The 13,383-nt window shown below is 42.2% G+C and overlaps 1 protein-coding gene across 1 annotated transcript in view; it reads left to right on the top strand.

Moving 5' to 3' along the window:
• The window catches only part of MYO18B (myosin XVIIIB), a 972,020-nt gene that overhangs the window by 150,122 nt on the left and 808,515 nt on the right, over positions 1-13,383 (top strand). The window contains exon 12 of the mRNA XM_073582823.1: positions 261-405. Within this exon, the coding sequence (XP_073438924.1) occupies positions 261-405 (145 nt within the window). The remainder of the gene's footprint in view (positions 1-260; positions 406-13,383) is intronic.

A 13,383-nucleotide genomic window follows, 5' to 3' on the forward strand; every position in this document is an offset into this window, starting at 1 on the left:
ATAGAGTGGGTTTTCTTGAAGTTCTATGAAAATTTACTGATAAGGTTGCTTGATCAAAGATTGATAAACTTTTTATAAGTCAATATAATCTGTCAGCATTAGTTAAAATCCAGTTGAAGATTGATATGCCATATAAGTGTGCTGGCTCATCTGTAAGTGGAAGTCTTGATTCTAGACCGCATTGTATTTATTTATATGTTTAGTTTAACATTGAGCTTGCTTTTTAATTTGAAAGAATGCCCCATTCTTATCTATTATAGCCAGAGGAGAAGCAGAAGGCATCTACAGGATTTGAACAGCTCCAATCTGCTATGGAGGTTTTGGGATTCACGGTCAGTGAACAGAAAGCCATTTGGCATGTTCTAGCTGGTATCTATCACCTTGGAGCAGCAGGTGCATGTAAAGGTAAGACACAGAAATTATAGCCTTGGAAGTCTTTTTCTAGCTAAGCCTTTTTCCTACCAGATTACATAATTCTACTTTCGCCATCATTTGCTATTGTAATTAAGTTATATGTTAGTGATTTTTATTGTATTACTATGATTTTGCAGACTTCAATACATTCCATTTTGCACTGTATTATTACAAAACCAAAGGGCCTCATGTATCAAACTGCCTCAGAGGAACATAGGTCTTGTTACCAAAGAAACCAATCCAGCTGCTTCAGGATTTCATTTCATATTTCATTTAATTCACTGCAACAGAAAAAAAGGAAATATAGACTGCAGCAATGGCACATTTCTCAGAGTTTTGATACTTGAGGTACAGAAGGCCACCATTATTTCATGTTAAACATCAGAAAGACTTGAACTGTTAATCTGTTTTTCTCCCCAAGCCCTCTGTGCCTACTCTGTAACATTGTAACACTATTTACAGACATACGTTTTGTATTTTATGTTAGTGACACAACACATTTAACAAATCTTTGACTTAATGGTTGGTTAACGTAGCGTTACTTTTATTATTAAATTTCTGCTTAATGTGCTTGGAACTCTATCGTTAGGTTTAGTAGTTCAGGTATATGAATATTTCTTTATAGTTCTTTGCAATTGACAAGACAGTGAAAGGGATCAATTGTAGTGTTTGTAATAGTAAATATATTTCAGATTTATTTTAAAACTAAAACTGAATCTTTTTTTTATTTTACGCCAAAATCTATGTCCTTACTCATAAATCCCTAAGATTTACAAGACTGATTCAAATATGGTGATTATGCAGGCACCTTCTGGCTCTCATAGACTCACATTGAGTTGTGACTTTCAGATTACTTCAGAAAACAGTAGAGCGATACTGCAGGTTACAAACTGCTGTAAACTGTCAGAAGCTGTGCCAGGAGCAGAAGAAGATAGCGGCTGGTGAATACACTGACAAGGAAAAGGCTCACAATGTTTTGAACTTCTGACTTTCAGGCTCCATATCTCACCATCCACTTTAGATTTTAATGTGAGACTACCATCATTTCTTAGACAATCTTCTTGACTATCTCATACATAAATTTGACTTGTAACTATTTGGCATATGATTAGTTATGCAGATTCTGGTCATGTCACTGCATTGTTACTGTTTTGCTCCTACAAATCTAAATTTTTATTACTTTGTTAGTATTTTTGTAAATCTATGTTTGACTTTCAACACCGTGTGAATCTTTCTGGCCATGCTCTCGATCAAATTCAAGCATGTCTCTACCGAAATCTGATCCCAGGTCTCTTCTACACGTTCTCAAAGTTGATACATATTGGTCGACTCACTTGGCTATGTATATAACTTTTTCTTCAACTCTACCCACAAATATTCGATTGGGTTTTGATCTTAGGACTGTGGGAGCCATTCCAGTACCTATACTTCATTGTCATTGAACCATTTCTATGCCAATCTTGATGTATGCTTCCGGTTGTTGTCCTGCTGGAGCACTATGTTGTCCTTTTCATACCCATAGTACTTGAGTGTATGAAGAAAACAAATCTTCTAGGATACTCACATTGAAACCACCAGCAATCCTGGTAAAGTATCAAACATCTTTTGCTGTGAAACAACCCCATATCATCAGGCATCAGCTACCAAACTTGACAGTTTCTTCAGTTTCTCAATCCGTTAGCCCCCTTTCCCTTGTTTCTTCCAAACCCATTTGTACCCATCAGAGCCTGGTCTATTGAGTTTTATCTCATCACTCCAAATCACCCGTTTTCAATCTTCTACTGTCCATTTTTTGTACTTTTTTGCAAGCTCAAGCCAACGCTTCTTTTGACAATATTGAAGTCAAGGCTTCTTCACCTTTTTTTGGGCCATTATTCTGAACTGGTGCATAGTGCTTGCATTGAAGTCTGTGATCTCACTATTATGAAACATGCGAGCCACCTCCACTGCCGTGTTTGTCACACCAGAACTGACTGACTTTTGATAAGCCGACTTCTTAACTCTAATTTTTTGCCTTGACATCCATCTCCTGGCTTTTGAATGGATGGACAGACTTCATTTCATATTCTACCAACTATCACATGATAGCAATTTTCTTGACCGAGAGACCACTATTGATGAGCTTGTTTAGGCGGATTCTCTTTTTTCTTAGGAAATCTCCTTCATGGCTGCTCCTTGATTTGAAAGAGTAACCTTTTGCTAAGTAATCAACCCAATATCACACTGAGCTATTAGGGAATGTGAGAACAGGTTGTATTTTGTAGTTATCATAAAAAAAAAGATTTTTCCACCACTAGGAACAAAACAGTAACAATGCAGTGACATGACAAGAATCTCCATAACCAGTCATATGCAAAATAGTTACAAGTCAAATTTATATATGAGATAGTCTATGAGATTATTGTCTACAAAATGATGGTAGACTCACGTTCAAAGCAGAATAGGATGGTGAGATATGCAGCCTGAGAGTCAAAAGTTCAAAGCTTTTTTTATTTGTTTCTCTCGCATGAAAAAATTGGAGCTCAGATGAGGAGTAGATGGAGAACTTAATTTCTCCATTCCCTTCATTGTCTTGGTCCTTGGATTTTGGACTGCACTCCGGTGACATCTGAATGCAATCTGATGTGTCACACTCACCCTTAGACTTTTATGGGTGAGTGTCATCCATTTAGCAGATCTATAAATCGGCATGAAAAAAAAACACAGATCTGCAGTGCCCCATAGAATATCGTTGGGCTGAGTGCTATCTGATAAAACATTGGATAGCAGTTGTCCAAGATATACCCTTGTGTGGGCGAGCCCTAAAAGAAATAGTCTACATCCTGCATGTAGCACGGACTGAAGCTTATGAGAACATTTATATTTGATAGAAAAGTAAAATGTAATAAAAATTTGGATTGTAAATAAGAAATTTCTAAATTTTCCCAACACTCCCCTCCCTCCAGGAGCACTCCACAGACTGAGAAAATAGCATGTTTGCATTTGAATGGGACTGGAGAAACTGCAATGTATGACTTAAAATAAAATGAAATTAATCAAACTATAATTGTATATGACAAATTATCTTTCCCTCTATTGTTGGAAATTGTTATCTTCAGCAGTAATCCAGCACTTACCATACACTGTAGTTATAATTGCCTATGCATTATAGAATATGACAATGTACACAGGACTACAGAATCATTATCATGTTCGGATTAAAATAACAATAGTAACATGCACAGAGAGTTCCTTACCTCCTCTTTGTGAATTGAATGAACTGAATTAATTAATTTCTACTCTATGGGCTTATGAGTTCTTTGTCTAATTGTAGATTAAATGTACGCAGTAGGAAACAGATCTGGTGCTTTAGCCAGTCATTTCTGCAATGGTGTTAAATATGGAATGTATAATAGTGTTTTTTACCATTATTGGGAGATTGGGAGACGCATGGTTAAAAAAAAAAAAAGAGCTGGTACCCTTTTCAGGGTTGTAGTTTGCTATCTACCTTTGTTCTGGGCTTTGACTGCAGCAGTGATATCATGACTATAGCACACATTGCTGCTGCAGCCAAACACTAAGCTTAGTGGTTTCCGTCTTCTACACTGGCAGTGTTAAATCTGGGGTGGGTGAGTAACAGTTCTTTCATTATTTAAATCAAGCACTGGACGAAAAAGTCCTATTCACCTAAAAACACTAGTTTTACACATTATCAGTCCACTCCAACACAGACCCATTACTACACAGTGCCTCAAAATACAACATATCAAATGCCATTTTGCTAAAATATGTTTGGTGCAACAGCTCCATTCCTGTCTGTGAGTGCTTAGTTGCTAGATTTGTATGCTGTTTATAAAGTTAGAACTAAAAAACTCCCAGAGGCTCTCACAGGGAGAGCATGTGACTGTGTTTCCTGTTTTCCTGTGTCTGTGTATGAGAGAAGCAGCCTGCTGTAGATGCTGCACATATAAGGCCCCGTTACACATAACGATGTCCTAGCGATCCCACCAACAATCCGACATAGATGGGATCACTGAGATATCGTTAGGTTGATCGCTGGTGTGCTGTCACATAGACAGCCCCTCCAGCGATCAGGACCAGAGTGCACGCTGCTATCCAACATAAACATCGGGTAACTAAAAGCCACGCAGCTCTTGGATACCTGCTGTTTACCCTGGATACCAGGGCACTCTGGTATCTAGGGTAAACAGCAGGTATCCAAGAGCCGTGCGGCTCTTAGTTATCCGATGTTTACGTTGGATACCAGCGTCCAGTGTCGGTGATTGCTGGTCTCTCGCTGCCACACTCGGCAATGTGCGCTGGCCAGCGGGAGACCAATGATCAAAAAATGGCCCAGGACGATCCTGCATGATCAGCGATACCTGGCAGGGGGCCCGGTCGCTGATGGATTTCACACAGAGCGATATCGCTGGAGAGATCGCTGACGCGTCACAAAATCAGCGATCTCGCTAGCGATCTCGCTGTGTGTGACGGGGCCCATACACACAAATGATTTATTCCCGATCTGATAAGCTTATCATATATTGTTCCTGATTGTTCCTGAATAAAGAAGCTTTGTTGTCACACGCTTGGAGAGTATCCTGAATAATCCGCAGGTTATGGGCCCAGAGTGACACAGAACCCCAGAGTAACATAGCAACAGAAGCCCAAAACAAAAGCAGCACAGAGCAACAGAGAAGATGTCCACTAGCAGTGATCTTGTCTAGTTCTCAGTGCCAAGTCTCACTAACCAGAACTATCTGTCCTGGAAGTTCAAGGTGAAGATGCTGCTCATAAGAAAAGGTACGTGGAAATATACTCAGGGACAAGTACCACATCCATTACCAGAAGATTGGCTAGAGAAGGATCAGAAAGCACAAAGCACGATCTTCGTTAGTGTAGATGATAATCAGATGCATATATGGAAGTGTGCAACTGCAAAGAAGATGTGGGATGAGTTACAGAAAGTACATGAAAGATCAAATCTCAGCAATAAGCTTTATCTTATGAGAAAGCTTTATCAGTCTAAGCTAAGTGATGAATAGAATATGCAGGATTATATAAGAAACACCCTATAGATTGTGGAGCACCTAAGGGGTGTTGGAGAAAAAATTGAAGATTTTCATGTTGCTGCACTTCTATTAAGTGGTCTTCCAGAGAGTTATGACATGCTCATGACTGCACTACATGCACAGCCAGATGATGAGCTGACACTAGAGTATGTTGAAGGCAAACTTGTGGATGAATTCAAGAGAAAAGCGCAGCATGTAAGCAGCAGTAGTGAATCCAGAGCAGAAACAGCATTAAAGACACAAAATTTCCCAAAATATAAGAGCAATCTAAGAGAAACTAGTGAATGTTGTGTCTGTAAAAAGCCCGGCCACCTTAAAGCAGACTGCAGAATTTGGGAAGCAAGAATGAGTCAGCTTAAAAAGCAGAACAGTCATAAAAAGGGTTAAAACAGCTGTAAAGGAAGATTCTGCATGTGTAGAAGCTGCATTTAATGCCAATACAAGCACATCTGCAAAGCATATATGGTGTATAGATTCTGATGAAAGCAGTCATATGACAAATAACAAGAATTTCTTCACTGACCTTAATGAAAGGAAGTAAGAAAAGGTCATCTTAGCTAATTGTCACTATATGACTTCAGGAGGAGTAGGAGACTGCTACCTCCACTGTCCAGTTTCCTCAACACAAAGCAGAAATATCCCAATAAAGGATGTTCCCTATGTTCCCAGCCTTGAAAGCAATCTTCTGTCAGAATGTAGGTACTTTTGTATGTAACAGCTGCATCATCTAAAAGAAGAGTCACACTATTGCAGAAGGAAAAATGGAAAAATCCAAGATGAGGTTTATCAGCTAAAATGCAAAGAAAGAGTGTATAGTGCTAGACAAGATCTACATGAGTACAGTATCCATGTATGGCACAGACGTCTTGGGCACAGAGACCCAGAAGCAGTAAGGAAGCTAGCTCAACTTGCAAATGGTATTGAAATCAACCAGTATAGTCAAATGATGAAGTACACTAGCTGTCTTAAAGGGAACATGTCCAGAAAATCATTTCCTAAAATAAGCACCACTAGATCTGCACGGCCTCTGGATCTGATACATACAGTTGTATGTGGCCCAATGAGTGTTCAAACTCCAACAAGAAGAAATATTTTCTCACATTTATTGATGACTACTTCAGATATACAGTCGCCTACCTGCTTCACAGTAAGGATAAAGTTCCACAGAAACTTGAAGAATATCTTGCTTTAGTGTTTAACAAATACAGTATGGAAGAATGCCAAAAGCCCTGCGTGCAGGTAATGGAACTCAATATACAAATGGTAAGGTGTAAACCATTTTGAAAAGGGATGGAATCATGTTCCAGACTACCATTCCATACAACCCAGAGCAAAATGGCATTGCACAGAGAAACAACCGTACTCTCTGCGAAAGTGGAAGAAGTATATTATTTGATGCAAATCTACCAACAATGTATTGGGGAGAAGCCATAATCACAGCTTGCTATCTTCAAAACAGAGTGCCAAGTAAAGCCACAAATAAAACTCCATATGAGCTATAGAACTGCGAGAAGTCTAACCCGAAGCACCTCAGTATATTTGCAAGCAAAACGTTTGTGTATGTTCCCAAAGAAAAACGTTCCAAGTGGGAATCACATGCAAAGCAAGGAGTCCTGTTGGGCTATAGCGAAACTCAAAAGGGATACAAAATCCTGCACCCAGAGACCAACACAGTAACAATCAACAGAGATGTAGTGATTAGGGATGAGCGAGTACTATAGTATTCGGACTCGCTGTACTCGTTACGAGTACCTCCTAATACTTGGGTACTCATAACGAGTACCGAGTCCAATGTAAGTCTAAGGGAAATGCGATTAATGGGCGGGGACTTTGATGGACTGGGCGGGGACTGTGCGAAGACTGTGCCAGGCTGTGCGGGATTGTGCTGACCTGTGCGGGGGCTGTGCCAGTCTATGCAGGACTGTGCTGGCCTGTGTGGGGACTGTGCAGGGCTGTGCGGGACTGTGCTGGCCTGTGCGGGACTGTGCTGGCCTGTGCAAAGACTGTGCCGTGCTGTGCGGGGACTGTGCAAGGCTTTGCAGGTACTGTGTGGGACTGTGCTGGGCTGTGTGGGACTGGTGGGCCGTGTTGGGCTGTGCGGGGACTGTGCAGGGCTGTGCGGGGACTGTGCAGGGCTGTGCAGGTACTGTGCGGGACTGTGCTGGGCTGTGTGGGACTGTGGTGGGACGTGTTGGACTGTGCAGGGACTGTGCAGGGCTGTACGGGACTGTGCAGGGCTGTGCGGGGACTGTGCAGGCTGTTGCGAATATTGCGAGGCACGTAGTGAAATACTCGTGAGGATTCGAGTATCGCGAGTACCGCATTACTCGCCGAGTGCCAAATCCTCACAAGTATGCTCGCTCATCCCTAGTAGTGATTGATGAAAACTCTGTATTGCTCAAATTCCATGAAGTTACACCAGTTATCCAACCTAAGAAGCAAGAACAAGAATCTCAATCACCAAAGCCAGACACCGCAAAGGAAAACACTGGAGTGTGGATAAGCTCTGAAGTCACCAAGGAAGACACAGAAGAACCAAGTCAACCTCCAGTCAGGAGATCAGAAAGGCCAAACAAAGGTATCCCAGCTAGACGCTTTTCTTATATGGTCAGAACACTTCCTGAATCAGAGCCACAGTCATGGCAAGAGATGCAAAAACTACCTGTCCACGAGAAGCAGAAGTGGATAAATGCTGCAAATGTGGAGATGGAGTCCCTTTACCAACTCTAGACATGGGAGCTTACTGAGCTCCCACAATGAAAAGGAAATTGTAAAGCTAGGTGAAATTCTCAACCAGCACTTTGAGACTAAGGACCTTGGAAATGTGACATATTATTTGGGAATCCAAATCCAGAGATAGGAAGATGGGAGTTTTCTTCTCAACCAAAGTTCTAAAATTTCAGTTTGGAATGTCAATAAGTATTGTTTTTCCTTGCGGAGATTGACATGCTAAGCATGCTGAGATGAGAAGACTTAAAGCATCAATGCTTCTCTGGGAAATATGCAAATTGTTTCTTCAGAGAGGAAGAGGACTAGAACTCTAGTGCCACCTATTGGAAGTAGCAATCCTAATAGTTAATGTCGACCCTTTAACAAGCCTTGTTAAATGACTTAGGATAAAAGCCAAACCATAATCTCAATTTGCAGACACTGTGTTTTGGGGTACTGCCCCTCATCAGTGCAAACTGTGAGATCTAGTTTGGCTGTGTGAGAGGCATCTGACCGAAATCCAAGCAGTATAAATTCTCCTTGTGGAGATTGACATGCTAAGCATGCCGAGACGAGGAGACTTAAAGCCGCTATGCTCCTCTGGGAAATATGCAAATTGTCTCTTCATAGAGGGAGAGGAATAGAACTCTAGTGTCACCTATGGTAGTAGGTTTTTATCCTAAGTCATGTAAAAAGGCTCGTTAAAGGGTCGACATTGACTATTAGGATTCCTACTTCGAATAGGTGGTACTAGAGTTCTAGTTCTCTTCCTCTCTGAAGAGACAATTTGCTTTTTATCCAGAGGAGCATTGAGGCTTTAAGTCTCCTCATCTCGGCATGCTTAGCATGTCAATCTCCGCAAGGAGAAATGATACTTCTTGGATTTCGGTCAGACACCTCTCGCACAGTCAAACCAGATCTCACACTTTGCACTGACGAGGGGCAGTACCCCGAAACACAGTGTCTGCAAATTGAGATTCTGGTTTAGCTTTTATCCTAAGTCATGTAACAAGGCTCGTTAAAGGGTCGACAATAACTATTAGGATTGCTACTTCCAATAGGTGGCACTAGAGTTCTAGTCCTCTTCCTCTCTGAAGAGACAAATTGCTGTTTGGAATGTCAGAAGCCAAAGGTGCATCAACACCAATGGATCCATCCTACTTAAAGTTGGAAGAAGAATAAAGGCCCTTTTACATTTAGTGATGCACCAGTGATCCGACCAGCGATCCGACTCGGTCAGGATCGCTGGTGTATCGCTAAATGATCGCTAGTGAGCTTTCACACAGAAAGATCTCACAGCGATGCAGCAGCGATGCAGCAGCGACGCAGCAGCGACGCAGCGCACGATACTCACCTTTCACACACATTGATGAAGATGTCCTCTCGCCCGCCTCCACGCGTCGCTCGTCGTCACAGCAGGAAGCCCAGCAGAAAGCTGACGACGAGAAATGGAGCCGGACATTCTCGCGTGATCAGCGATAACCAGCGGGGGAGCCGGTCGGAGGTAAGTATCACACATAGCGATATCGCTAGTGATATCGCTATAATGTCACAAAATCGGTGACGTTATAGCGATATCGCTAGCGATATCGCTATGTGTAAAACCCCTTAAGATCTGCTTCCCAGCAATGAGAGTTACAGACAAGCAGTGGGGGCACTTCTCTACATAGCAACCTCAAATCATCCGGATATCACAGCCACAGTTGGAATTCTCTGCCAACGTGAAAGCAAGCCACGCCAAAGAGACTGGAGTGCAATTAAGAGAATTCTTCAATATCTTAATGAAACTCTAAGGCTAAATCTTAAGATATCTGCATCAGGAGATGAGATCTCCCTCTCAGAAGTTATGTGAATGCAGATTGGGCTGGAGATTCAAGTGATTGGAAATCAACAAGTGGTTACTTGTCCAAGTTAGGAGAGAATTCAATTTCTTGGTCCAGCATAAAACAAGTGTCAATCGCGTTATCTTCTACAGAAGCAGGGGCGACAAAGCCACTGCGGGTGGCGACACGCGTCGGGCATCTGTCCTCCCTGATCTCGCTCCACATGGGCCCCATGCCTTGATGCCATTTATACCAATACTGACTGGCTATTGATCCTGTCCATCAGTGGTCATGAGTTCTTGTCTTTTTCATTTTTTGGGCTTGAGTATACATTGATTGGTGTATGATCATGTGCATCCATGACTCTCATGACGGGCACTGTGGGCGATGGTGATTAGGTGTGATATTTATGATCTCATTTAGGGGATATAACACCATTGAACACCATTGGTTTTCATCTTTTCATATGTTTCATGGTTGGTGGGTGTTATTTCATGCCCATGTATATTCATATCCCCTTTTTCATTTCCTACACTTAGCCACCAGTTGGTATGCTGTTTATATAGGCGGGTCTCCTGTGGAGTGTATTTTCAGGGTGTAGGTTCTATTGTGAGCCAGTATATGCGATTGTCAAGTCACATGTGTGACTTTTTAATGTTTTTAATCTGTGTGTGGTTTATACATGTTCAATAAAAGCTGTCATTCTAAAATGCTAACCAATTGTTTGTGGTGATCCCCCTGTGCATAGCCCATCCCTGCTCCTTTGTTTTGTTCATACAGTCTTGTTGTATGGGCTGGGGTTGGATCCCACTTCGTTATCTATTGATTGTGGTGCCCCTACTCTTGTTTTGCACTTGCTAGCGGGAAACCAGCGATCAAAAAATGGCCCAGGTCGATCGAGCACGATCAGCGATATCAGGCAGGAGGCCCGGTCGCTGATCCCCGTCACACACAGCGATCTGGCTGGTGAGAGCGCAGTGGCGTCACAAAATCAGCGATCTCGCTAGCAAGATCGCTGTGTGTGATGGGGCCTTTAGCAAGAATTGAGAACAGTGTGTCATTGATTTACACCCGGTTTAAGGGGGCCAATTAATCTGAGTACGTGAGGCTTAGGCTAGTTTCACACTAGCGTTTCGTGGAGCTGCGGAGGGATGAGCACGGCCACCGTGAAGCTCCGCCCACGGCAGCACCTCCTCCGGTCAGCTCCGCATATGGGTGCACGACGCTGCATGCGACCTGCGTACCCTATCTTTAGCATTTGGTTCGCAGGCCATGTGCAGGTATGCGTTTACCGGCGCATGTGTCCTCTTGACGGTGCGCCAAGCTCACCAAAATGCAACACGGTGCGTTTGGCGCAGGTCGGCGCACCGTCAAAAGGACGCATGCACCGGCAAACACATACCTGTGCACGGACTGCGAACCCAATGCTAAAGATAGGGTAGGCAGGTCGCATGCAGCGTCATGTGCCCATAGGCGGAGCTGACTGGAGGAGGTGTGTCCATGGGCGGAGCTTCATGGCGGCCGTGTGCATGCCTCTGCAGCTCCAGGAAATGCTGGTGTGAAACTAGCCTTAATGATCTGTTTGAAGAGTAAAGCCTAGCACTTGAGGTCTGATACTATAGAATAACTTGTATCATACAAATGACACACGTCATAACTTAAAGGTCTTAAAGAATCTGTCACAAGTGTCTTGGTTACAGATACCATAGGACACTTTTAGGCTATGTGCCCACAGTAGCATTTTTAAACGCTTAGGAAACGGGTCTCCTTCCCAGAAAACGTGCGTTTTTTTCACGCGGTTTTTGCCTGTTTTTGATGCGTTTTTTCCGCGCGTCTTTTGGACTATAGGAAATAGCCAAAAATGCGGACCTAAGCAGAAATTAATGAACATGCTGCGTTTTTACCGCTAAGCGTTTCCTTAGCGGTAAAAACGCATCCATTGGCACAAAAAGGCCAAAATACATTAAAATGAATGGGATGCTTCTTTTAAGCACTTTTGATGTGGTTTGACCCCGAAAAATGCATCAGAAACGCTTAAAAAACGCAACGTGGGCACACTGCCTTAGGGTTTTTCTAGAGTCCATGCCCTAATGGGTTACAGGACCTGCACAATATAAAGCATGGGAATTGAATATTCTGGATGAGCGATAGAAAAATTGGTGTATCTATCTGTCTCTCTGTCTATCTAGGGGTGTATCTGAGGGGAAGGTAGGGTGTGTGCCCTGGGCATGGCCAGCAGGGGGGCACTGTTGAGCTGCCTAATGTGGTGGTTCACAGAGTCTCTCAAGAGCACCATTTCCCCCCCCCCTTGGAGTTGGATTCGACCATTCTTTGAGCCAGTTGTCAAATTGATAACTGACCTCATTTTGGGTACTAAACCATACAATGAATTCATATAGGGGTATTATGAGCATTTTAACCCATAAACCACATCACAGGGTTTTATAAAATTGGGCATTGAAAATAAAAAATTAAGTTTTTCTGCAAAAATGTTACTGTAGCCTCAAAATTTCCATTCATTTAAGAGTAATAGAAAAAAATTAACACTACAATTTACTATGTAATTTTTATTAAATGTGGAACCTCTCCACCTTTTGGAATGCAGATTTTGTTTGAATAGATTGTAGGTGCCATTAGCTGAGCTCTAAATGTGCCAGACTAGCAGAAAAAAACACAAGTAACACCATTTTGGAAAATGTACTGCTCATAAAATGAAGAATTCATCTATGGTGTAGTGTGTATAACAACAAATGCCACGCAGAATTTTATAAGAATGGGACGTGCAAATACTGTAGAATATTTTATCGGAAAAAAATGACGTTTTTTTTCAGCTGCAAATATTTCATTTACACAAAGTTATTAGGTTAAAATGGATCTCACAATTTATTACACAATTTCTTCTAAACAGCGTGATACTCCATGTGTCATCAAAAACTACTGTTTGGCCACAAGGCAGGGCTTTGTAGGTAGTAGCACTATTTTTGTTTTTGGAGAGCACATTTTGCTAGAGTAGTTTGTGGGTCTATTTGCAGTGTCCCTAATTGTAGGAACTGCAGAAGATATCCCCAAAGTGACCCCATTTTAGAAATTGCATCTCTCAATGACTCCATCTATTGCTACGGTGACTATTTTGGCCCCATAGGTGTTTTCATGCTGCAAAATGATTTTTTTCTGGAGAATTGCAATTATGCTTGTTTAGTGCCCATAAATCATGTCCATCTTGTGCTTCTAGAGACATGGACCACATAGATTGTTAAGTGGGCTATCCTTACTACATCAAAGTCACATGTTATCCGTAACTTCAGTTTTGGCCGGGATCACATTTGCAGCTGCATTGCGAGAAACTTGCGCAAGTATCTCGCCTCAATACCCAGCACTGCTGCCGG

The sequence above is a fragment of the Dendrobates tinctorius genome, unplaced genomic scaffold (assembly GCF_039654945.1).
Source record: "Dendrobates tinctorius isolate UK_male_01 unplaced genomic scaffold, ASM3965494v1 ptg000073l, whole genome shotgun sequence".
Lineage (NCBI taxonomy): Eukaryota > Metazoa > Chordata > Amphibia > Anura > Dendrobatidae > Dendrobates > Dendrobates tinctorius.